This window comes from Petaurus breviceps, unplaced genomic scaffold, assembly GCF_028583685.1.
Source record: "Petaurus breviceps papuanus isolate PSGF00001 unplaced genomic scaffold, PetGlider_PUasm1.0 164, whole genome shotgun sequence".
Taxonomy (NCBI): Eukaryota; Metazoa; Chordata; class Mammalia; order Diprotodontia; family Petauridae; genus Petaurus; species Petaurus breviceps.
This window is the reverse complement of record NW_027185735.1, coordinates 11,407,956-11,435,301: the sequence shown is the minus strand read 5'-3', so window position 1 is coordinate 11,435,301 and position 27,346 is coordinate 11,407,956. Positions and strand designations below refer to the sequence as shown.

The window sequence follows — 27,346 nt, the reverse complement described above, 5'->3', positions numbered from 1 at the left end:
ATATGAAGTCCATCTGCTCCTTGTTTCTTATAGCGCAATAGTATTCCATTACATGCATACACCACAACTTGTTCAGCCATTGCCTAACAGTTTTGAACACATTTCTTCAGTACTTCAGAAGACTGATGACTTTATAAATGTTTCCACTCCTGCTGCTAAAACAGATTTTTTCTCTTCCATATCAAAGGGGGTAGAGTTATTGTTATGATTATTATCATTCCAATTTTGTAGATGAAGAAACTGAAACTTAAGAGAGGTTGTGACTTGCCCATAGTCATACTACTTATAAGTGATAGAAGCAATGGAAGCAGAATCCAGACCTAGGTCTAGGCTTCCTGACTATAAGTTGTCTTCTTTCTACTATTATCTCTATTCTATAAAGCAGGCTTGTGAATTTGAATTTGTTTGCCTGCTAATATGAATGAGCACCCTCTAATTTGTAAAAAAAAAAAAAAAGGTTTTAAAATGTAGCAAAATTGTTTGGAGCTCACTCTCTCAGTCTCCCCTAGCAAGCACTAGCGGGTTTGGTCCCTAGAGGGCTGCTGGCTACTTTTCCTTCTAGCACTCTTAGGGATAATTCTGAAGGGTTGGGAGTTGATTTGTTTAATACTGGCATTCTGTCCACTGTGTCACCTAACTGCCCCTTCCTAATGAATATAGATGCTAAAGAAATGTTAAAATAAATGTTAAAGAAAATATTCACAAAGATTGTATAACAACATATTTTAAAAAAACTGTATATTATGACCAGATTGTATTTATATCAGCAAAAAATAATAAAAATCATATGCTTATATTAATAGATGTACAAAAAGACTTTAAAAACAGTACAACATATATTTGTGTTAATAAAAAATAAAAAGTTCAACAATAAATGGACCTTTCTCTACTATCATAAAACCAATAGCCAGCATTATATGTTATAGAGAGAAGCTGGAAACTTTTCCATTATGATCATAATATCCATAATCACCACTTTTATTTAAGACTTCACCAACAGGTGGCTAGGTGGTGGCACAGGGAATAGAGCACCGGCCCTGGAGTTCGGAGGGCCTGAGTTCAAATGCAGCCTCAGACACTTAACACTTACAAGCTGTGTGACTTTGGGCAAGTCAACTTAACCCCTTCCTCCCTCCAAAAAGCAAGAAAAAAATAAAAGACTTCATCAAGACTTTGGAACAGGTTTCCCACACAGCGTGATGCAGTTTCTTGACTAATTTTTAACACTTTCAACATTGCTCTGGCTTATCCAAGGACTTTTCAGACTCAAAATTCTGATTAGATATTTAGGTCTTGTTTATCCTCATTTGATTAATTTAATCAAGATGTGTTCTCACCTGATAAATGCATCCAGGTTAAATGGGATAGGTTGATTTCAATCCTACCTGTTACAACGAACTTGACAAATACCAGTGAACTTGAACATTTCAATATAAACATAAGCAACAGCAAGGCCCTGTGCTCATTGTTGATGTTGACTTTGGTGGGGAGAAAGGCTGCTAGTACTTGTTCTTTCTCTCTACTCAGAACCTTATAGCAGTCTTCTCTCTTCACTCAAATGCAGCCAGACAGGAAAGAGATTTCCATTTGATGGCTAATTAGTACCTTTTAAACACACATCCAGTTCTAAGTGAGTAGTCAATTAAGAGTCCTCTTCATCACAGGGTAAATTGATAGTTATAGAATAACTGTATATATTCTGAAGCAGAGAACAGGGCCCTTTCTACATCAGGCACTTCTAGAATCAGGCTTACCAGATTTTTCCATATGATTTGGTAGCAAGCAAGGTCTTAGGACCAGATTCTGATTAGTCAGTCTTCTGTTATATTAGAATAATAAAAAATTGGAAATTAATTTTAAGGAAGGTTCAGTTCCTTCTTTGGAGGTCACAGTACGTTTTCGTACCTTTGCTGTGCTCTTATTTCTTTAAAATGAATAAATAAGTAAAATGCCCTATGCCTACTCCAATAAAAGAAATGTTTATACAAAAGTCATGTACAGGATTAAAATGGAGAGAAACTGAAGATAAGTTAACACGTTGTCTGTTGAAGTAATTTGGATGTGAGGGTATGAGAGCCCAAACTAGTATGTTTGTGGTCAGAATTTACAGAGAAAAATTCAGCATTTTGTGATAGATGGGACTTGGGAGTTTTGGAAAGAGGGAAAGAAAACTGAAACTTTAGTGTGGAAGGAAGAATGGTACTATCATTGATAGCAATGGAAAATTTTGGAATAGATGCGAGTTTGAGGAAATATGAGGAGAGAATAATGAATTCTTTCTTTTGAAAAATAGGTAATTGTTTTAGGGTTTTTAATATTTTATTTCCTTGGGGGGGAAAGGAGTCAGATTTCATTTTATTAAGCATTATGGATCCTTTAGATGCTTTTCTCATGTGTTTGTGAAAATCCTTTCACTTTCTTAAGTTTTAGGTGAGGGAATCAGCTTTTCAGATCTTTCTAGTCCCTAATATTTGTGTTCTTACTTGATGTGATTGAGGGTGTTGTTCTTTGGAACAATCTAGCCTCTTTACCCTGTTGCTATAACATTGCATATATGAAACTATTAGTAGATAGTTAATTTTAAGTGAAATTTTTTTAATATTCTGAACATATTTGAACATAAACACAAACATTTCCATATACAAAGAACAGACTAAGAATGTTTTATATGAAACGATTAGTCTTGATTACATACAACTTGGTTTTTTAAAAGAATATATTAAGTTTAACATCATAGTTATATGCTAGTCTGATTATCTGTGTTTCCCTTTGAACCCACTTTTATTCTCTGGTGTATTTTTAAAAAATGCTTCAGGGATGCATGCTCTTTTTCTCTAAAAAAAACAAACCAAAACCCAATAACAACCAACCAACCAAACAAACAAAAAAACCCTTTCTTGTAGGAAGGTGGCATACTTAAGCACAGCATCCACCCATTGGCCATTTCTGAAAATATATGTCTCATTCTATATCTTTTTTTCTCATCATTTCTCTGTTAAGAGGTGAGGAAGCATGTGGGATAATTTATTCTTGGTTATAAGCCTTTGTCTTTTGGTTTTAGGGATATTGTGTTCTAAGATTTTCTTAACCTTTTTTGTAGATATTGCCAAGTCATATGTATTCTTGACTGTTGTTCAGTTGTACTTCATTCTGTTTGCTTGCAGTGTCTTTTTCTTTGACTTGAATGTTCTAGGTTTGGGCTATGATATTCTTGGGAGTTTTTTATTTTTATTTATTTTATTTTTATTTTGGAGGTTTTTCCCAAAACATGACTGTCATATTCATTATCTAGAAATTTCTTCTTTTACACTTTGTCATTTGGTAAATCTATAATTTTTGTTGACAGTTTTCTAGAATATTGTATCCAGACTCTTAAAAATTTTGATTATGGTTTTCAGTACTCCACTGATTCTTACATGTTCTCTCCTTCCTGTTTTCTAGATGAGTTTGTGTGTGTGTTAGATTCCTTAAATTTTCTTACATTTTTTTAATCACTTATTTTGTTTTTGATATTTATTTTTGTGTCATAGAGTTATTGAGTTCTGTTTGTCCTCTCCTAATTTTCAGGGAGTCTTATGACAATGAGTGAAATTTTATACCTTCTTTTCTGAACTATTCTTCCCATTTTTCCTGAAGAGCTCTTCTTTTTTAATCTCTTGATTAATTTTAATCTACGTGTTTTTGTAGCAAAGACTTTGGGTTTTTTCCCTGAGGCTCTGCTTATGCTTGTGGTTTTACTCTATTTTGGATTTATTTTGTGGATATCTTTTGATTCATATTTCTTCATAGTGTTTGGTGTCATTTTCTTTTAGGTATCTCTAGCCTCAGTTCCTTGTTTGGGGCTTTGTGTCTGGGCCAGGCTCTTCCCCTCCAACCTGCCTCTTGGATGAGGTGGTTGGATCCTGTTTGATCGTGGGCTCCGGCCACTGTCTTCTACCTGCTCTGTTGGTTTTGTACTTAGAGCACAGTTTATACCTGCTAACTCTCTCATCCTATGCTATGTATCCTCTTTTCCTGGCTAAATTTTTGAGAAAACTGTTTATGATCAGTACCTCCATTTCCTTTCTTCACACTGTTTTGAACTCTATAGTCTGACTTCTGACCTGATCATTCATTTTAAACTGCTCTCTTCAAAGTTACCAATCATCTTTTAATTGCCAATCTAGTGTCTGCCCACCCCGGATATTTATCCTTTGCTAACTTTGAAACACTGTCTTCTTTGAAACACTTTCTCCTCCATGCTCTCTTCTCTCTAGGTTTCTGTGACACTGTTCTGTTCTGATTCTTCTACTTATCTGACTCTTCCTCAGTCTTCTTTGTTGGATCTTCATACAGACTATATCCACTAGCCATGGATGTCCCCCAAAGTTCTGTCCTGGGTCCTCTTCTCTTGTCTCTTGATACCAGCCATTGTCAAACTACTTGTATAAACCAAAAATGATTTTTACATTTTTAATTTTTTTTAAATTTTTACATTTTTAAATAAGGTTTTATTGCATTTAAAAATGTAAAAAAAGAAAGCAATCTTAACTCACAGGATTTGGCCCTCAGGTAGCTTGCTGACCTCTGCATACTTTTTATTTTGGTGATCTCATCAGTTCCCATGGCCTCAATTATCATTTCTATATGTAAATGATTCTTTAGACATATTTATTCAACCCTAATCCCCCCTTCCCCTCCCCCCCACCGTCCTCCTGTCTCTTATCACCAACTGCCAATTGGACATTTTGAACTAACTGAACTATCTGTCCCATAGACATCTTAAACTCAACATCTTAAATTCCCTCTCCTCTTCCCCTCCTCTTCCTGGCAATCTTCGGAACTTCACTGTTACTATCAAGGCCACTACCATTTTCCCAGTTACCCAGGCTTACAACCTAGGTGTTGTCCTCAACACCTTATGCTCTTCCCCCCTCCCCACTTACCCAATCTATTACCAAAGTTCTGTTGATTCTGCCTTCATGATATCTGGTGTTCTGCGTGGGATTACTGTCTATGTAGTGGGATTGAACTCCTCTCTGATGTATCATGCCACAATATATATTCACTTCTACTTCTTCATATGAATTTAATTGACATTATCATGTCACATCCATTTTCTAAAAAAGGAATTTTGCCAGAAGTAGGCAGAAAATAAAGGATAGTTTATTTCAGGGAGGGTGTTAAAAATTCCTGAATATTTTTAAAGCATCATTTGTTTCCCTATGATGTTTATGTCTTCTCTTCTTTTTCTGCCTGGCTATCATTTCCTCAGGGCAACTCTACTATTGTAAAATAATGACCTTTTTCCAACTGATCCTCTATGACAAGGAAAAAACCTACAAGGAAAAATAAGCAATATATTTTTTGCCTCATCCTTTTGTCTTAATTTTAAAATAAAGTATTACAAATTGTATATATCCTGTCCTCTTGACTTTTGTTGAGTATCTTTTTTTTTTTTTACCAACAAGTAATAAACTAATTGTCTTTGTAGGTTCAGCATCAAGTTCACCCCAATCTGTCAGCAAAAGAAGATTCTCTATATTATATTGAAGAGTTGATCCTTCAACTGCTAAATAAATTATGCATTGCACAGCCAAGGACTGTTCAAGATGTAGAGGTAAGAAAAGATAATGTTAATTTTATTTCAAATGCTATACTGGAGTGATTCACCTTGGAAATCATAGTAACAAAACATATTCAGCCATCACTACTCAAAAACTTAAGCTTGTATACTCAAACTAAAAAAAAAAACCCTACTGTAAATTAGGTCAGTGCTTGTTTTAAGATAATTATTTTGGGTATCAGTTCAAAGGAAATTAAATCAGAATTATTTGCTAATATCAGCTTACCTTCAAAAAAGAAAACTTTGGGCTATATTATTTGTTACTTCTTTTATTTGTTCTAAAATTAGGAGATGCTTCTAATAAAAAAAAACACTTGAATTTTGAAGTACTTTTTAGCTAGTAGGATTTTTAAGGATTCATAAAACGAATCATTTATTTACCAAATCTATGTGTGCAATTAGATTTTAATATTAAATCTGTACAATTAAAAGGAGTTTGAAAAAGGCACAATAGTTTTTTTTTACCTTTGGTATGTTAATTGTTTTCAAGATGTTTTTTTTTTTAGTTTGTTAAAATTCTAGAGAGTAATGTCTTAAAATAGAAAAGCCTGATAAAATACATTTAACTAATTTGTATATGTTTATAAAAATGTAGTTGTCCATACCATAATGTTAATTGAGAAGGCACTATATTTTTCTGCATTATAGGTCTTTTAAAGGTGTGTTTCACCAATAGCCATCATAAGTCCACCCCTAAAAAAGTCTATCATTCCATCTAATTCCTTCCATCACCCTTGTTATTGAATCCCCATTATTATACCTAAAGCTAGCAAGAGAATCTTATTTGTTCCTACTAATATGAATAGAAGCTGTTACATTAGGAACCTTATTATAAAATCATCTGGCACATTTCACACAATACGTATACTATCTTTATCCTCTTGCAATTACATCTTGCATATACCTGATGATCTATGTTCAGAACTTTCTCTCTAAAAGAATTCTTTACTCTTGTAGAACCTGTCTCAGAACCATTTCCTACAGAGGTTATAGTTACTATCTCTAAGAAACTTGAAGAGTGAAGTCATTCTGTGAGAGAGTTCTGTCATGGTATTTGGAAAAAAACTGAGAAGAGAGGATTAATGGAGATGGTTTGAGAAAAACTAAGGAGAAGACAGCAGATGAGGAAAATTTTTCTTGGAAAAATAATTTTAAGTGTTATTTTTTTATCAAATGCATTATTAACTTCTAGTTTACATCATTCATTTCTGCAAGATTTAAAAAAAAAGAAAAAGATTTTTAGTTACAAATTTTCTCCCTGTTTTTCCCCCTACCCCCCACCCCAAAATAGTGATCCCACTGGATATCCCCCTCCTCCAATCTGCTCTCTTCGATATCTTTTCCCATACTGCCTCTGACTTTCCAGAAGGGTACAGTGGATCTCTATGCCCCAGTGCCTGTATATCTTATTTCCCAGTTACATGTAAAATAATATTGATAATAGTATATACACATATTTTATAACATTTGATTTTAAAGCTTTGAATTCCAGATTCATTCCCTTCCTCCCTTGTCATCCACCCTTACTGGGAAGATAAGCAATTCAATATAGGTTGTACATGTGTAGCTATGCAAAACATTTCTATAGTGGATATATTGTGAAAGACTGACTATATATCCCTCCATTCCATCCCATCCCCGAGTTGTTCTATTCTCTACTTTGATCCTGTCCCTTTTCAAAAGTGGGTGTTTCCCACTTTCCTCCCCCCCCCCAGCCTGCCCTCCCTTCCATCATCCCCCCTCTCGTCCCCTTTCCCCCTACTCTCCTGTAGGGTGAGATACCCTATTTAGTGTGTATGTTATTCCCTCCCTAAGCCAAACTCAATGAGAATAAAAGTTCTCATTCCCTTTTGCCTTCCTGTTTTTCCCCTCCATTGTAACAGTTTCCGCTTGCCTCTTCTGTATGAGATAATTTACCCCATTTTGTCTCTCCCCATCTCCTCTCATTATATTCCTCTTTCACCTCTTAATTTCACCTTTTAAGTATCATCCCTTCCTATTCAATTGGTCCTGTGCCCTTTGTCTGTGTATACCTGTAGATATGTATATACACATATATACATATGTGTGTATACATTTCAATTCCCTTCAACTATTTTCATACTAAGAAAAGTTTTGTAAGTTACAGTTACCGTTTTTCCATGTAGGAATATAAGTAGTTCTACTTTGATAAGTTCCTTATGATTTCTTTTCCCTGTTTACCTTCTCAAGCTTCTCTTGCTTCTTGTATATGAATGTCAAATTTTCTATTCAGCTCTGGTTTTTTTCATCAAGAATGCTTGAAAGGGGGCAGCCAGGTAGCACAGCGAGTAAGAGTACCAGCCCCAGTGTTGGGATGACCTGGGGATCGAATCCATGCTCAGACACTTAGCACCCACCCAGAAACACCTGGCCGTGTAACCTTGAGCAAGTTACTTAACCCCAATTGCTTAGGGGCAGCCAGGTGGCTCAACGAGTTAAGAGCTCTGGCCCTAGTGTCAGGATGACCTGGGGATCAAATGCAGGCTCAGATACTTAGCACCACACCCAGAAGTAACTGGCCGTGTAACCTTGAGCAAGCTACTTAACCCCAGTTGCTTAAAAAAATAAAAAGAATGCTTGAAAGTCCTCTTTTCCACTGAATGACCATATTTTCACCTGGAACATGATACTCAGTTTTGCTAGGTAGGCAATTCTTCGTTTTAATGCCAGCTCCTTTGACCTCCTGAATATCATATTCCAAGCCCTTCAATCCCTCAGTGTAGAAGCTGCCAGATCCTGTGTTATCCTGATTGTGTTTCCACCATATTCCAATTGTTTCTTCCTGGCTGCTTGTAATATTTTCTTCTTGATCTGGGAGGTATTATTTAGGTGCCCTCTCTGAAGCCTCCACATGCTCTAGGAAACTGGTCATGCACCCAGGACCTCCACCCTAGCCTTCAATCCAGATCCAAGCAGGTTAGAGCAAGTGTGATTACCCCTCAGACTGGTCACTTGGTCCCCCTACAATCTGCAGGCCTGAAGCTTTGAAGCAGCACAGGCCATGGAACCTCAGCGACTTCTTGCCCCAGGGGTAAAGGCCAACCATACTTCCAAGTTACTGGAACCCAAAGTCCACACTTTACTGACCTCTCGCTTGGTCCTTAGCATATATGGGTTAATAATTCTGGAAACTGCCACAGCTGCTAGTGATCTGAAATCCCTCTAGCCAGCTGCTGGTCAGGCCCGCCCTGAGGCTAAAGACTCTGGCTTTTGCCTGGGGCTAGGGTTGGCTCCCAGAGCGTGGTACTGGCCCCTTCCTGCCAGCCTTTTGGGCTGTCCTCAGTAGGAGGTTGGCTTCTCTGTGTCATTTTTGTGTGTTCTGTAGCTCCAAAGTTTGTTCAGAGTCACCTTTTACTTGAATTGGAGGAGGTGGGAGCCAGAGCCCCAAGGAAGTCCTTTTTCTACTCTACCATCTTGATTATGCCCCTCTAATTGTTATTTTTTAAATAAACATGAAGCTAATTATATGAGGAGTGAGCCTTAGATAGATGACTGACAAAAATTATGTTCCTGTCATGACTGGAGAAAACAGAGCTCTTTCTTTATTAAACTACTAAAATCCTTTTTAAGAAAAACAGAGACAGTATTGGTATAGTGGTATAGAGCTGACCTTGGGTCAGACTTGGGTTCAGGTGTCATCCCTGACAACTATTGGCTATTGCAATACACTCTCTTAGTGCTTTAGGTAGCTGTTGGAGGTGCTGACTTGAATTGGCAGAGGGTCTTTTGTAACCTAGAAATTCCTTATACAAGTGAAATCACAGATCAGTTCCTCATCCCTTTCTTTTAAAGAGAATGAAAATGATTCTATGAAGAGAGTTTAAAAAATTTATTTAAAAAATTTATTTTTTAGTTTTCAACATTCATTTTTATAAGATTTGGGTTTCAATTTTTTTCTTCGTCCCTCCCAGTCTCCCCTCTCTCCTTCCTAAGATGGTAAGCAATCTAATATAGGTTATACATGTACAGCCATATTAAACATATTTCTACATTAGTCATGTTGTGAAAAAAAGAATCATAGCAAAAGGGAAAAACCATGAGAAAGAAAAAAAAAGTAAAAATAGTGTGCTTTGATCTGCATTCAGATTCAATATAGTTCTTTCTGTGGATGTGGATAGCATTTTCCATCATGAGTCTTTTGTAATTGTCTTAGCTCATTGTATTGCTGAGAAGAGCTAAGTCTATCATAGTTGATCCTTGCACAATGTTGCTGTTACTGTGTATGATGCTCTCCTGGCTTTGCTCACTTTACTCATCATCAGTTATGAAGAGACTTTTTAAGGCATTGTGATTTAAATGGTGTAGGACTGTCTTTTCTAAAGCAAATCAATCCCGAGTTATAGTCATTTTCTGAGGTGACTTGGGCTAGATAGTGCCATAACTAAAATATTGTTGATAATTATATGTCCCATGGTCTGGAGTTACTCTCTCAATTCCCCACTCATACAGAGTGGGGCTGAGTCAGCAGATGGAGGCCACTCCTGAATCCCCATTATGTGTTTCCCTCTGATTATTAGTTGATACCAATTAGCCAACCAGATTAATTTAGCTTTTATAAATGTGTACTTACTAAGGTGGTACAGCAAGAATATTTGGGAGAAAACATCCCTTCAAACCAGAGGCGCGCTCTCCCATAAGTACATATGGAGTGCAGGGGAAAGTGGATGTGTTTGGACAAAAGGGATAACACAACTCTTGGAAATCATTTTTCTGGAAATTCTTTTCTTTTTTTTTCCTGGAGTCTTAGGAAATTCTCCTTATCTAACAGTGTAGTTTTCTGCTGGTCTCTTTGTAGACTCCTGAGACTATCTTTCTTCATACAGACATGGCCACCAGTCATTTCTGTTTCTGAGACCCTGCTTGGATATTGATGAGACGTTCAAAACCTCCTAACAAGGGACTTGGCTGAAATTGCTCTCTTGGCTTGCCACTGGAATCCTCGAATTTGAACTAGTTTTCTACTTTATATAAGCCCTTTAGGACTTAAACAAATTTCTTCCTCTAGGCTAATACACTTCCTATGTAATGTCATCTCACTGTTCACTATTTCCAAATCGATCAAGGATTTTTTTGTACCTACTTAAAATGCCTTTGACTGATTCATTCAAAAAGATTGTCTAGTCCTTATTCCTACCTAGGTCATGTCTCTGATTCAATCCAGAAGTCCAGGACTTCTGTGATTATTGAGGTAGGAGTATAGAACCCTCTTAGTCTTTGGTTTTATTATTGAGTTAATTGTCAATAAATTGTGTATTCAATAATTTAAATGTTTATTTCTAAGAGATTGGCAGTTGTAATATATAAACAGATATAATTAGCTATTTTTATGGGAAAGGAGATTTCCCCAGTTTATTTAATAAATAATATTTGATGAACTGGAGTGGGGCTTTTGAGCTTAATTGGGATCAAGTGTGAGAGGTGTTAAAATTTTTGCAGTTAACAGAATATATCCAAATAAATCTTTAGGATATGCTAGAATTTGGGATTATGAAATTAACTACAGAAATGAGACAAATAGCAGATTGAGAAGTCACCTGCAAGTTAAGTTGTCAACCTCAGATCTTGCTATACATGAGAACATTGTCCTTCTTATCTTACAATCTCTTGCAAAAAAAAAAAAAACCAAACATATTAAAAAATCAGCATTAGGAAGGCTGAAAAATGAGCAAGTATCTTTTGCAAAGTTAAGGATAATGTTAAAGTTAAGTTTTATTTTGGTTTTGTATTTTATGAACACCTCTGTGAAAACTTAAGTACAAACATATTTCTGTAATATGAACAGGAACGTGTTCAAAAGACTTTTCCTCATCCAATTGACAAGTGGGCTATTGCTGATGCACAGTCTGCCATAGAAAAACGAAAACGAAGGACCCCTCTCTTGTTACCTGTGGATAAAATCCATCCTTTATTGAAGGTATAAAAATTCAAAAGCATATCTTTATTGTAAATAATCTTTTATTTATATACATAGTCTATATTTATTTTAAAATCATTTATTTGAAATAATTTTTTATTAACCAAATGTAGAAGTATTACATTGGTAAGACTTTCCATAAATTTAGATACAATTCTTTTGTAACTTTTATTAGAGAATTTTATAATAATACTTAAATAATAATTATTTAATACTTAATAAATAATAATATTTAATGCTTAATAAATGAACATTCAGTCAATTCTCTGTGTTAGGGTGTATTGGGTATACAGGTTGTCCCAAAAGTCTTAGTATACTTTTAAGCTATTGAAACTTTGGACTTTTGGAATACCTGTATTTGTGGAACAGTACTAGTAATCCATACCATTGAGACTTTTTCTGGGAACTACCATTCCTGATTATGTTTCATGCAAGCAGAATATTTACAGAAATAAATAAGGTGCTCAGAGGCAGAGGGCAGTTGTAGGTAGGGTGTATATACCACCATTTTCATGTCTTAGTCATGAGTTGGGTTTTCATGGGTATTATGAGAAATTTTATATCACACTAGGGTCTCTAATTCTTTTCTAAAGAATAAAATTCTTTTTTTTTTTTTAAAGCAATTGGGGTTAAGTAACTTGCCCAAGGTTACACGGCCAGTTTTTTTGTGTGGGTGTTAAGTATCCAAGGCCGGAACCGATCCTGGGTCCTCCTGACTCTGGGGCCAACGCTCTTACTCACTGAGCCACCTAGCCGCCCCATAAAATTCTTTTTTTTTAAAAGTAATTATTAGAAGCCAAAAGACTTTGCTTTGACTTTCTATGACCTTATATGAATTGGAAAGTTGTTACTGAGTTTCTATAGTTCTTAGATGGTAGGTTTCTGGATCTGAAATCAGAAGCACCAAGAGAAATCCAGTTTAGGGCTTTTTTTGTTCAGAATGGATTGACAGATTAGTTTATGATCAAGGGATGTTGACATAGGTGTAGTGACTTCTGGGGGAACAAAGGATAAATGAGAATCCTTGTCTTGTATTACGAGTCTGTGGAATATGTATTCTTTCATTGTTCATCTTATGTTGTAATTTATTCTTTAGCTTTTAGGAATAATTTCAGTATAATGAAATTTCAAAGGCTGTATTATTTTGGATGGGAAATTCATAAATAATTTCATAAATTTCATAAAATTCAAAATAAAATAATGATTTTAATGAATTTGTTACCTAGTAGAATGTTATTTTTTTAAATTAACAATTGCATCTTTTTTCCTCTTGTCATTTTTTCCATGCAGGAAGTTTTAGGGTATAAAGTAGATTATCACGTCTCTCTTTATATCGTGGCTGTATTGGAGTATATCTCAGCTGATATTCTGAAATTGGCTGGTAATTATGTTTTTAATATCAGACATTATGAAATATCCCAGCAGGACATTAAAGTATCAATGTGCGCAGATAAGGTAAGAACAAACAATTATTTTTTTAATTTAATTTTTTTTAAAAATTAATTTGTTTCCTTTTAGTTTACAGAATTCAATTCCACAATTCCTTGAGTTTCACATTTTGTCCCCCTCCCTCCCCTACCTCCCATGGCGGCATATAGTCAAGTATAGGATCTGTAAATACTTTCACATTAGACATTAGTCAGGTTATAAAGATGGATTGTATCGGATGGAATGAAAAATGGTAAAGAGGACATAAAACCAAACAAGAGAAGGAAAAAGATCAGGTATTTTGCTTCCACCTGGATATAAACTCAGTTCTTTCTAGTTCTTTCTCTGGATTCACATATTTCTCTCCATCATGAGTCTTTTGGGATTGACTTATATCACTGCATTGCTGAGAAGAGTCCAGTCTATCAAAGTTGGTCATCACACATATGTTGTGTCTGTAATTGTGTACAAATTTCTCCTGGTTCTACTCTTCTCACTAAGCATCAGTTTGTATAAGCCTCTCCAGGTAAATATGAAGACCATCTGCTCCTCATTTCTTATAGCACAATAGTATTCCATAACATGCATATACCACAACTTGTTTAGCCATTCCCCAATTGATGGGCACCCCCTTAATTTCCAATTCTTTGCCACCACAAAAAGAGCTGCTATAAACATTTTTGTACATATGGGTCTTCCTTCCACTTCTATGACCTCTTAGGGATCTAACCCTAGGAGTGGTATTGCTGGGTCAAAGGATATGAAAGTATTTATAGCCCTTTGGGCATAATTCCAGATTGCTCTCCAGAAAGGCTGGATCAGTTCACAACTCCACCAGCAATGCATTAGTGTTCCAATTTGCCCATATCCTTTCCAGCATTTGCCATTTTCCTGTTTTGTCATCTTATCCAATCTGACTGGTGAGATATGGTACCTCAGAGTTGTTTTGATTTGCATTTCTCTATTCAATAGTGATTTAGAGCATTTCTTCATGTGCTTATAGATATCTTTAATTTCTTTCTCTGAAAATTGCCTGTTCATATCCTTTGACCATTTATCAATTGGGGAATGACTTGTATTCTTATAAATTTGACTCAATTCTCTGTATATTTTAGAAATGAGTTCTTTGTCAGAGACATAGGTTGTGAAGATTCTTTCCCAATTTCCTACCTCCCTCTTAATCTTGGCTACTTTGGCTTTGTTTGTACAGAAGCTTTTCAATATCATGTAGTCAAAATTATCCATTTTATATTTTATAATGTTCTCTAATTCTTGTTTAGTCATAAAGTCTTTCCCTCTCCACAAGTCTGACAGGTAAACTATTCCTTGTTTTACGAGACTGCTTACAGTATCAACCTTTATACCTAGATCATGCAACCCATTTAGACTTGATTTTGGTATATGGTGTTAGATAATGGTCTATGCCCAGTTTCTGCCATACTATATTCTAGTTTTCCCAGCAGTTTTTGTCAAATAGTGAAGAACAAACAATTCTTTAAATTTATTTGTAGCATAATTATTTCTTTTAATAGATAGTATATTTCATATTTCGGTAACAATTTAAGATTTACAAAATACTTTCCTTATAAGAATATTATGAGGGATTGCCAAACTGGAAGTTTGGTCCCCAGTGGGCTGCTCCTTTTTTACTCATAGAGGTTACTGTTTGTCCTTCATTCTCAAAGAGGACTATGACATCTGGGAGATGATGCCATGACATGCAAGTGAATTGGTTTTAAGTGAGGGAGGGCTTTCATTCTTTTCCCTTCCTTCCTCCCTCCCTCCTTTCCTTCTTCTATCCCTTTTTCCTTTCCTTCTTCTCTCCCTCTCTTGTTCTCTCCCTTCTATTCTCTGTTTCTCTCCCTAAATGGTATAACACCCTTCTTACCTGTTGGTGCTCTGCCAAAGGAATGTAAATTGTCTGAAAATTTTTTTTGTTTTTATTTTTTTCTCTTGAAGACCAGCCTTAATCCCAAGTCACTCGGGCTGTCATTGATTGGCCAAAAAGAGGTCCCAGGCCAAGTCCTGCTTGGTCATTGTTTGGGTCCTAATTGACTTAGAATGAATGTAAATACCAGTTTTTCTGTTTTGGCCAGAAACTCTGAGGGTCTTCCCTTCCCAGATCAATTTTTTTAAAGAGATAATTCTTTGCCTCATTTCTTATTAAGCCTTAATCATGGAATAGGTGCTGCCTCAGTCAAACTGAGAACTGTTAAAGACCTTAGCTTGAAAAGGTCAAGGTCCCTCACTGCATCCTGGGCCATCTCCAGGTATCTTGATCCATATCTAGCCACTGGATCCAGATGGCTTCAGAGGAGAAAGTGAGGTGGTAGCTTTGCACAGCTCCCCTCCCTTACTTAAATCCAAAAATTCACTTGCATGTCATGGCTTCATCTCCCAAATGTCATGGTCTTCTGCCAAAATGAAAGACAAATATGAGGTGTAGGAGGTACTTATGTTCTAATAATTTTACTTCTGAAGAGACTGGATCAGAAAGATGAATTGACTTGCCTAGGGTCACACAGCTTTATATTTAACATTCTGGTTTCTTTTACTTTTTCATAATTGATTTTGTAGTCATTCTGGAAATCTTTTTATAATGTTGGTGTTGGAATATAGGATAGGTTCTATGGGCTGCTTATATTAAACTTTTACTCTATGTCAGATTGGGAAACTTTCTGCTTTTGAGGGGCTCATATAGTTAGTTCCATGGGTTTTTTTTTTCTCCCTAGTGGGGAAGGAGAGGTGACAAGGAGAGACAATAGATTTTTGTTAATTGAAAAGTATTAAATTTAAAAACAGAAAAATATAAAGGTTACACACAATTTAAAAATTAACTTAATTCACTTTGTTTTAGTGAGTGAATAAATAAAGTTCTTACCTGTTTTAGAAAAGAAAAAGAACAGGGAAAATGAAGCTACTTAGCAAGTATAATAATAACATTTTAAAAGCTACAAGACAGGAGAGAAAGAGAGGAGAGCAAAGAGGCAAATGGAGAAGGACAGAAGTGAACAGAGGAGTAAGGGAAGCAGGGCTTGTCCTCAGGAATCCTTCACAAGGGAAGTAGGGCCTTGGGGGACAAGTACAAGTAAACTGTTCTTCTTGGACCTTGTAGTTTACCACTGTTGTGGGAATAACCAAATAAGCTTTGTTGCGCTTTGAAAATCAGAACTTTAGAACTGGAAGGGATCTCTGAGGCCATGTAATCTAACTTCCTCATTTTACAAATGTATAACTGTGGCCCAGAGAGATTAAGTGATTTGTCTAGCATTTCAAAGGCATGAAGTTGTAGAGCCTGTGTTATGTATAGATCTAGAGTAGAAAGGCTTTTTATAGGTGAGGACACTGAATTGAAGAGAAGTTAAGAGACTTGCCTATGGTCATACAAATCCTGTCAAATCAGGATTTTCTTAGGTCCTCTGATTCCAAATCCAACACCCTTTCCCATGGTATACCTTCCTTCCTTATTTGTAAGTTTGTTTTTCTTTTCACAGTTCTTTTTAAACTTAATTTTTAGAATAAATTTTTATTTATATCTTTTCCTTTTTTCATTACCTACAGTATAACCCTCCTTTCCCTTCACAAAGAGCCATTCCTTATGACAAAGAATAAAACAGAGAGAAAAAACAATTCAACAAATTAACCAACATATTGAAAAAATCTGATATTAGATAGAGAATTCCTCTTCCATAGACCTCTACCTCTTCAAAGAGTGAGAGAGAGGTGTATTGACACTGGTGTGATTTCCAAGATGATTATCATATCTCTTCTTTGGGGTCCTTTGATCTTTATAATTTTGTAACATTCAGGTTTAATTGTTATTTCCATTTCCATTATTGTAGTCATTGTATATATTGTTTTTTCTGGTTCTGCTTTCTTCAGTTTATATCAGTTCATACAAATTTTTCTGTGCTTTTCTGTATTTATCATATTAATTTAATTAACATACCATAAACTATTTAGCCATTCCTTAATTGGTGGGCACCTACTTTGTTTACAATTAAATGTTTATTTTTAATAACATTTTTTAAAATTAAAGTTTTACTCTCCCATCAGATTTTGTTTTTCTGTATCTATGAGGAAATGACCTAGGTTTAAGAAATTTAATTTGAATCCATAGGTGTAGTGTACTATTAGCTCGAAAGTTCCTTTGAAATTTAAAACTTTATTGATTTCTAATTGTTCTTTAAAAGTTTAGGACAGCCTCATCTCATAATACTTGAAGATGATACTTGCATGCTATATCACTACTTAGACTTACTGCACAAAATTATTCTGAGCACTGAGGTTTTAACTCCTATTATGTGTAGTTAATGTTAATGAGATTTTTCTGTTCCATATTTTGTCCAGATTCATGTAGTAATTATAATATGGTTCTATTCTATAGTTTCAGAAATGATGAAACGATGAGAGTCAGTTCTCAGACTGACTCTCCCCTCCTACTTCTTTTCCCCTAAGAGATCCCTTCTTAGGAGCTTTATTGGAAACTTCTACCAATAAACTAATTCTCTTGGGTTATAAATAATACCTTTGGGTTATAGACAACCCACAGGACATGACTAGATTTCCTTAGTCAGTCAGAACACTCTACATAAAGGGCATCATTTCAGTTCATGCAGTGGCTTTCAAAGACATCTAAATTAACCAATAACTTTGCCCATATTTATTCTACAGTTTGTGATAGGGGTGGGGAACCTGCGGCAGGTTCCCTACTCCTGGTCTATGATTTATTAATTCAAGGAGATGTTTAGGCTTTCTTTACTCTTAGCTCAGACCTCTGATTCAATTAAGATGTGTTCTCATCTAATAAAGGCATCAGGATGGGGTGATTGACTCAGTCTTTCCCTAAATTTATACTAGATCTAAATTGGAGATCCATTAAGAAGTCTTTTGCCAACTACATTTCCATTATACAATTGGTCTCCTTTATAATTCTATATATTTTAGTCTATGCATTTTAAAACATTATTTTGAGAAGCAGTTTACCAGACCCCTTTTCTAGGCTTTATCAGACTGTCAAAGGATAGATGGCACAAAAAAGTTAAATTCCCCTGATCTGAATCCTTTTTACTAGATATGTTGGAGAGAAAACTGTGAAAATGACTCCTTTCCTTGTTCCTACATTCCTAAATAATATAAAGCAGGGAAGAACAATTAGCAAAATGATCAATTCTGTTTCTTTGTATAGGTTTTTCACAAAAATAACTGTTTATTCACTATGCTCTTGTTTATGAAAGCAGGGAAGTTTGAAATACATTTTAGAAAGATTTCCATAAAATAAAAGTGTGGACCTTTAAAATGGTGAATTTTCATAATCTACAAATTTCAGTTGCTGTAACATTTTATTCCCTAGCAGTGCCCCTTATTAATGAAGTATATTGTATTTGTTGATTGTTCTTTCCTCCTTTGAACTCAAACCCTTACTATAAATGTTACATGCATTAATGTAGAGGAATAAATGTGACTTTGGGCAGATCAGTTGACCTCTCTGTGCTTCAGATACATTGTCTAAATAAAGAGGCTAAGATAATGTCTAAGGTCCTTTATTGTTCCAAATTTATGATCATATTAAAGGGACGTCAAAGTATTCAAAACTTTATTTCTTGAATTCCCTTGGTTTTGTACTTTTGAAAACCTAGTCAAATTGACAAAGTAAAATTGATACTATAGTTAATTATTTTGCTACAGTTAAAAATGACATAGTCATAGTATATGTATCAACTTCTCACACTTTACATACCAAGACATGTTCCAGGTGGCTACATGATTTATATAAAGGGTGGTATCATAAATAAATTATAGGTACATGGAAGAAATTACCTTCCATAGGGGAAGCATTCATGACCAAGATCTAGAAAGAATACCAGGAGATAAAGTAAATAATTTTGATTGCATAAAATTAAAAAGCTTTTGCACAAAGGCAACTAAAATTAGAAGAGAAGCAGGAAATTTGGGAAAAAATCTTTAGAAAAAGTTTTTTAATAAAGGTCTCATTTTTAAGATATATAGGGAACTGAATTAATTTTATTTTTTTTAAAAGGAACCATTTCCCAGTTTATAAATGCTCAAATTATATGAGTAGGCAATCTTCAGAAGAAAAAATCTGAACTACCAATATACATATGAAAAATTCCCTCAATCACTAATAATTAGAGAACTGCAAATTAAAACAACTCTGTGGTGCCACCTCATACCTATCAAATTGGCAAAGTTGACAAAAAGGGGAAGTGAAATAAAAAAGCTATAAGGGCTATGTGAAGACAAGTATATCAACATATGGTTGGTGGAGGTATGAACTGGTCCCACTTTTTTGGAAAGCAATTTGTAACTGTGCTTGAAAAGCTATTAAACTGTTCATACCCTTTGACCTAATGATGTAGCTAGTAAGTCTATAACCCAAAGAGGAAAAGGACCAGTGTTTAATATATATATATATGGCAGATCTTTTCATGGTGGCAGAGAATAGGAAACTGAGGTGGTGCCTATCAGTTAGAGGATTGCTGAACAAGTTATAGTATACAAATTTAATGGAATACTATTGTGCTGTAAGAAATGATGTAGGGGATGGTTTCAGAGAAACCTGAGAATACTTGTATGACCTGAAGCAGAATAAAGTGAACAGGCCAGGGGAACAATAAAGACAAATAACTTTTATAGACTTAGGAATGCTGACCAACACAGTGACCAGCTAGGATTCCGAAGGACTCTTAAAGAAACCTCCCATTATCCTCCAGATAAAGAGCTGATGGATTCTGTGCAATTGAGGCATTTATTTTTTTCCACATGGTTAATGTTGGAATTTATTTTGCTTTCCTATACATGTTTATAGGTAGATTTCTTTTTCTTGCTTTATCAATGGATAGGAGTGGGGGAGTCAGGAATTTGAGGTGAATTTGAGCTGAAAATAAAATTAAAAAAACAAAAGGAGATAAACTAGTATTTAATAAATGTATTTTTTTATTCATTCAAACATGACTTGGTAATATTTGATTTATTATACAGTTGGGTTCTGCCATCTGTCTTCATGGTCAGATTTACTTTGTGTTTTGATTATTTGAAAGGTTAAACTTTACCTAACTTTTACTCTGTAAAAATCAAAAGCAACAATATTCTAATGTTGTTCAACAAAAATTAAGTATCTACTATGTGTAAGGAATACTGTATTAGGCACTGGGAATAATAGTACAGTGTTTAGGTACATTACAGTCCCTGTCCTTGTTTATATTCAGTATGGAGATAAGACTTAAACTCATAGTAATAATGTACAATGTTAAAGAATACATTAGAGAATTTTTATACAAAGTATGGGGTGGGGGGTGAGGATCTATTGGGGAAGATCTGGGACATCAGGCTTTGAGATGGTTTCTAATGTACAGGAGTTCTGCAGGTAGAGGTAAGAGGGAGTGAGCAGAATTACTGAAGGAGGAGAGTGAAGTTTGTTAACTAGAGGGCGTAATGTGAAATCTTGCCAGAAAGGTGAGTTAGAGTCAGATTTTGGGAGAGTCTTTCCATCCAAATCATCCTCTCTTCCCAACTTTCCCTCTTACTATAGAGGAAACCACCATCCTCCCAGTCACCTAAGTTTGAAATGTTGCTGTCTAATGGTTTGAATAATATCTTTGAATCCTCACAATTTTGGTTCCTTTTTTTTCCCCATGTATTTTTGTTGTTGTTGTTTTTTCCTTATTTTTTTCACTTAAAGTTTTTCATAACCGTATACCTTTCTGCCTTTTCAGTCTTCTTATGCTTTCCTCTCAATACTCTATATTCCAGCAACAGTGGCCTACTTGTAGCTCCTTAAACATGACACTGTCTCTCATCTTCATGCCTTTGTATCAGCTATTCCAAATACCTGTAATATCCTACCCCCTTAAACTTACTTTTTAGAGTCTCTTATTTCCTTCAAGACTTAACTTAGGGGCGGCCAGGTGGCTCAGCAAGTAAGAGCACTGGCCCCAGTGTCGGGATGACCTGGGATCGAATCTGGGCTCAGATACTTAGCACCACACCCAGAAATAACTGGCCGTGTAACCTTGAGCAAGTTACTTAACCCCAATTGCTTAAAAAAAAAAAAAAGACAGCTTAAATCCTACTTCTTTTAGGAGGCCCTTCCCAGTCCCCTACTGCTGCCAATGTCTTCCTTTGTTAGAGAACTTTCATCTACTCTGTGAATACCTTGTTTGCGTGTTGTTTTCCACATTAGAATGTAAGCTTCTTGAGGTCAGGGAGTGTATTTTTGCCTTTACTTGTATCTCTGCTCTTTAAGACGGTGCCTGACACACAGTAAGTGCTTAATAAATGCCTGTTGTTGATATGTATGCACTTGGCAGATCATAGGGAATCTTAGAAGATTTTTTTTTTAGCAGAAGACTAACTTTTCCTAGAAAAAACATTCTGTCATCAGCGTTTAAGGAATGGATTGAAGGAAGGGAGAGAGTTTACAATGTCTTGCCACAAAGTAATTGCTTAATAAATGTTTGTTGAATTGAGAGAATGGAGTAGGAAGACTTGGAAAGAGGATATTGCAATAGTCTTGGCTTATGATTTAAACTTTTGCTCTTTATTTTCTCAAAATAGTTAACTTACATAATAGTACATTCTTCTCATTACTTTTTTGCTTTTTGGAGGGCAGTTGGAGTTGAATGACTTGCCCAAGGTCACATGGCTAGTTTTTGTGTTAAGTGTCTAAGGTTAGATTTGAACTCAGGTCCTCCTGACTCCAGGGCCGGTGCTCTATTCACTGCGCTACCTATCCACCCCCATACATTCTTATTATTTATTCATGTGATGATTATGAAGAACATTGAGTTAATTTAAACCAAACTGGTAATAGGCATTTGTAAAATGCTATTTTGTATTTATCAGGTTTTAATGGACATGTTTGATCAGGATGACATTGGTTTGGTTTCGCTCTGTGAAGATGAATCCTTTTCTTCAGGTGAACTAAATTACTATGACTTAGTCAGAACTGAAATTGCTGAAGAAAGACAATATCTACGGGAATTAAATCTGATAATAAAAGTGTTTCGGGAGGCTTTCCTTTCAAACAAAAAGCTGTTTGCATCTTCTGTAAGTACCATTCCTAGAAGGCCTTTTGATATTCTGTATCTCAAAATTTGTTACAAAACTTAGAATAATGAAATATCTTCAAAATCAATGTGTATAGAACAAAAATGTTCTTTTTTGTAGTCTTAGTATGATTTTTAAAGTAGTTGAATTATTTCACCAGTATATTAAAATGCTACATTAGATTAGTGAGGAAACTAGAAAGACGGAAAGTTTTCTCTGATATTGGTTTTCTGAAGTGAGCAGGGTAATTTCCTGGGAGCCTGTACATATGTTATATTAAAGGAATGTCCCAAACATGAACTCTAGGAGAAAATCTGATGAATTGAGATCTTTTTCTGAGAAGAAATAATAGACTGGGAATGTCTTTGTCTCCAAATAAATGTTATAAGGGAAAGGAGAAGTATCATTTTTTTTCCCCCTCTACTTTCTGGAACCCATTATCTTTTTCTTTTAAAGATCTGTTCTGCATTTCTTGTTTTTGGTGTTTTCTTTCATTGCTTTCTTTGCTACTCTACCTGTTTATCGTTTCCTCCAAAATGTGTAATTTCTTGTGTGAAAAGGGAGTGATACTTAGATAGTATTGGCTAAATAAACACTAAAGAGCCAAACAAATTTTCTTAGTCTTTTTTTCTTAAGCTCTGAAGAAATCAAGCAGATGATATTCTAAGCTGTTTTGGTAGACCTTATTTTTTTTCTGTAATGCATTTATTTGCTTAGTTTAAAAATGTTTTTTTTTAACTCCCCACCAGATCATTATACTGATATTTTACACGCCAAGTTAAAGGATATGATAACCAACAAAATGAGTTTAGAATACAAACTTATTTGTAAAAACTTAGAATAGTGAATGATTGTGAGCAGCAGTAGTGCCTCACAAAACAGGGAACTCCTGGAGGGTAAAGCTGGTTTAAAGAAAGTGTGGCAAACTAAGCAAGCTCATTCTGAAGGCGTGTAAGGGTGAGATTGTAAGAAGAAGAAATAAGCAGACATTTTATAACATTCTTTTTATTAACAAAGATAGTGGATTCTATCTTTACAACCCCAGCTATGTTAATAAAAGAGGTGGAAATGTCCCTGAAAAGAGCAAACATAGAAAAGAACCAAACTTGACTAGAATATGTTTCCCACTGTCAAAGATGAGTTCCAAAACAAATGCAGATTGTAGATATATTTCCTGTAAATGGTGAAGTCCTCTTCATGTACCTGTTTGCAGAAGACATGCAGATTGTACCAAATTCTCACACATTCCCAAGCAGAGGAAGAATGCCTGATGTCCTGACTATTAGGCAGTTATCTTAGATAGATGTTACAGGGTAATGGTGAGTCAGTCCTAGAGCTGAATAGGAAGAAAGCAAGCAAGCTGGTTTGCCTTTGAGAAGTGGCCATAAAATTTTCCCTGAAATAAAGGCCTGTTTTTGGAACACAAATAGTCTATCAGAGTTTTATGATTACAAGTTATGGAACGCCAGTTTCCAAACAATTCAAAACAAGTTGTGTTCTACTCTTCATGACCCCCATGGCACCCATTATCGTTTTCTTTTAAAGATCTGTTCTTCTGCCTTTCTAATATGGCATTTTAGAGGTGTATAGTGGATATGAAGAGGCTGCAGCACATCAGTTACAAATGGAATTAGAAAGGAGAACTAGAGAAAAAAGCTATTGCCAAAAAAAAAAAAGAACGAAAACAATGATACTGATGTTATAAGAGCACAGGAAAATTGATGGACAATATATATTCCACTGACATCCTCTTAATGTCAATGAAATTGAGGAAAGTTCTCAGAATGTTGGTTGGATCCCCTGTGGTGAACTTTTCAAAGAGTATGGACAAGAATTACCTGGATTGCACAGATTTCAGTCTGCATTATTGGAGGGAATGCTGACAACTGTGAAATCACAGCTCCATTTGAGTATTGGATATTATGTATCTTCAAAATTTTAGAGTATCTGCCATTTGATATGATTTTCATAGGACAGGTATTATTATTTTTGTAGATGAAGAACATGAGATATAAAAATTGTGACTTCAGATTACTGCCAGAGGTTGGACTAGAACCCATATCTCTGGACTAAAAAGTCTATTATACTTTTTATTTATGCAAAATGTAATGGGTTGTATATAGAATAGTATCTAGGAAAGAAAGCAGATAATTTCATTGGCTCAGGTCATCAGTTTTTTTTTTTTTTAAGCAATTGGGGTTAAGTAACTTGCTCAAGGTTACACGGCTAGGTGTTTCTGGGTGGATGCTAAGTGTCTGAGCCCGGATTTGATCCCTAGGTCGTCCCAACACTGGGGCCAGTGCTCTTACTTACTGTGCTACCTGGCCGCCCCCAGGTCATCAGTTTTACCGCTTTTACCATTAGCATCTATAAAGCGCTTGATTTTTTTCCTCTGTAGGTGATGACATTGATTTGTCAAATAAAGGGATTTTTTTTTTTTTTTTGCTGAGCAAAATTGATCCCAGTTTACCATTCTGAGGGTCCTATTTTACCCAAGTAAATATATTATATTTATGCCTCCAGGGTAAATAGTTTGTCCATTACCTTAATAGATAAATGTAAATCTTATTTTGTTGTACAGAGGCCTTGGGACTCAAAATTTATTTATTCATTATGAAAACCAACCATCAGCTCACAATTAAAGTTCTTAATGGTCTGTTAGTACAACATGTATTGCTTTTCTGTCTTGTGACAGAGAGGATTGTGTTTTCCTTCCTTCTTACTGATTGACTTCAGTTTTATATGTTTTATCCCTACCTTCTCCTCTCCCAACTCCCCACCTTATAAACTATTTTATAAGCTATTATATATATATATATATATTTTTTTTTTAAGCAATCGGGGTTAGGTAACTTGCTCAAGGTTACACGGCCAGTTATTTCTGGGTGTGGTGCTGAGTGTCTGAGCCCGGGATTTGATCTCCAGGTCGTCCCAACACTGGAGCCAGTGCTCTTACTTGCTGAGCCACCTGGCCGCCCCTTATAAGCTATTTTAATATAGCCTCTTTTATGTAGAATTTCAAGGCTTATCTTGTGGGAACTTTCTTGTAAAATATTAACATGATTTCTTAGATATGCATTATTTTCCATCTTTAACTTATGTAAGAATATTTTTATTCAATAACTTATTAGCATAGTTTTTAGCTTCAGATACTTTCATTTTTATTTTCTTTAGGATATTGAAGGGATATTCAGCAACATTTTAGATATTCATGAACTGACTGTAAAGCTTTTAGGCTTGATTGAAGACACAGTTGAAATGACTGATGAAAGCAGTCCTCATCCCTTAGCTGGAAGCTGTTTTGAGGATCTAGCAGAAGTAAGTTTATAAAATTATATTTATATTCTCTTTAAAATATTTAAATTGCTTGCTAAGCTGCATATTATTTGGTTATCTGCCCCAAATGAGAAGATATTTTCTATTATAAGGATACTTAGTTTTCTTTAAGTCAGTAAGCTGAAATCATTGCATATTTTACTTACTGTACTGTGCTGTATTTCTGCTTAACAGTTTATTTCAAATTACTTCATATTAATTTTATGTGAATAACTTTTTGAAGTAATGTATTTGCTGCACCTGTATAGTGTGCTAATAAAGGTATTGGAGTTCTGGAATCAGTAAAGTATCATATACTTAATGTAAAAGATATTCTCAGGTGTCTGTCTTCATTCAACATTAGTCTGATAAAATGGATTATTTTTATTAACTCACTTTTTAGTTAAGGAAACTGATATTGTTAATCATTTGCTGGCTATCTGAAATTCTCAGTTCTATTCTTATTAGTGTATTTGCTATCTTGAATTCCTGCATCTTTATGGTTTGTCAAACATATTAACAGTTTGTCGTTTTAAAAGATAATAATGTAGACTTAAAGTGGTCCAAGTAAACATTTCAGGTGATGAAATTACAAATTGATCAGAAATCATCCTTGAAGTTTCAAAGGAATAAGCACTGAACAGTTATCTTAAACCAACATACTTTTTAGGGGATAAAAATTTGGTATAAATTTGAATGTAAACTATGTAGACTGCCTTATTAATGCTCATTCATATATTAACATATCTTAACATTTTTGAAAAGTATGCCATAGATAAAGCACTGTTATTTCATATAGCTATGTAAGAAAATTCTCTTTCTTCCTTACTTTTTTTCTCTCTCTCTTTTTCTCTCTTTTCTTCTTTCTTTTCATATAGCTATATTACTTCAAATTTCATATAGCTATGTAAGAAAATTCTCTTTCTTCCTTACTTTTCTCTCTCTTCCTTTCTCTTTCTTTCTTCCTTCCTTCCTTTCTCTTTCTCCTTTCTCTCTTTCTTTCTCTCTTTCTTTTTCTCTCTTCCTTCCTTCCTTCCTTCCTTCCTTCCTTCCTTCCTTCCTTCCTTCCTTCCTTCCTCCCTTCCTTCCTTCCTTCCTTCCTTCCTTCCTTCCTTCCTTCCTTCCCTCCTTCCCTCCTTCCTTCCTTCCCTCCTTCCTTCCCAGAGTCCTACAACTAGTAAGTATCTCAGGCCAGATTTTTAACTCAGGCTTCCCTAACTCCAGGGCTCATGCTGTATCCATTGTGCCACCTAGCTGTCCCTTAAGAAAATTTATTGCACCTAAGGGTTAGAATTCAACTTGAAATAGTAGATTTTTAAAAAACATCTTCAGACCACAATTTCAGATTTGCTTTCCTTTTGCTTATTGGCACTCTTTTCATTTGCCTCTTCCTCCAAAATATTTTTTATGTGTGTGCATATATGTACATTTATGCATATATTTAGACATGGTATATACATTTAGACATATGGTATATAGGGGTAACTAGGTGGTGCAGTAGATGGAGCACCTAGCGTGGAGTTGGGAAGACCTGAGTTCAAGTTCAGTCTCAGACTCTTACCAGTTGTGGCCCTGGGCAGGGCACTTAACCCTATTTGTCTCAGTTTCCTTATATGTAAAATGAACTGGAGAAAGAAATAGCAAAATACTCCACCATCTTTGCCAATAAAACCCCAAGGTGTCATGAAGAGTTGGACACAACTGAACCCGACTGTAATAGACACATGCATATATACATACATAGAGATCATAGTTTGCTACTTGGGGCCACAATGTTACCCACATATTTTGAGATGACAGTAGTCAAGACAGTATGAACTCCCAGGCTTAAATGCACTGTTTAAATTCCTTTGAAGGTATACACATGGAGTTATAGGTAAGTTATATTTGGTATTTACCCTTGCAATTTAGAGAGCAAAAAATCAAGACCTAGTTGAAGACCTAATAATATAACACCTACTATACTAAGCATATTTACAAAAATCATCTCATTT

At 35.1% G+C, this 27,346-nt stretch overlaps 1 protein-coding gene across 1 annotated transcript in view; it reads left to right on the top strand.

The window, feature by feature from the left end:
• Positions 1-27,346, top strand: part of SOS2 (SOS Ras/Rho guanine nucleotide exchange factor 2) — a 109,509-nt gene that overhangs the window by 24,516 nt on the left and 57,647 nt on the right. The window contains exons 2-6 of the mRNA XM_069082324.1: positions 5,474-5,599; positions 11,409-11,540; positions 12,831-12,995; positions 21,834-22,037; positions 25,212-25,355. Of these exons, the coding sequence (XP_068938425.1) occupies positions 5,474-5,599; positions 11,409-11,540; positions 12,831-12,995; positions 21,834-22,037; positions 25,212-25,355 (771 nt within the window). The remainder of the gene's footprint in view (positions 1-5,473; positions 5,600-11,408; positions 11,541-12,830; positions 12,996-21,833; positions 22,038-25,211; positions 25,356-27,346) is intronic.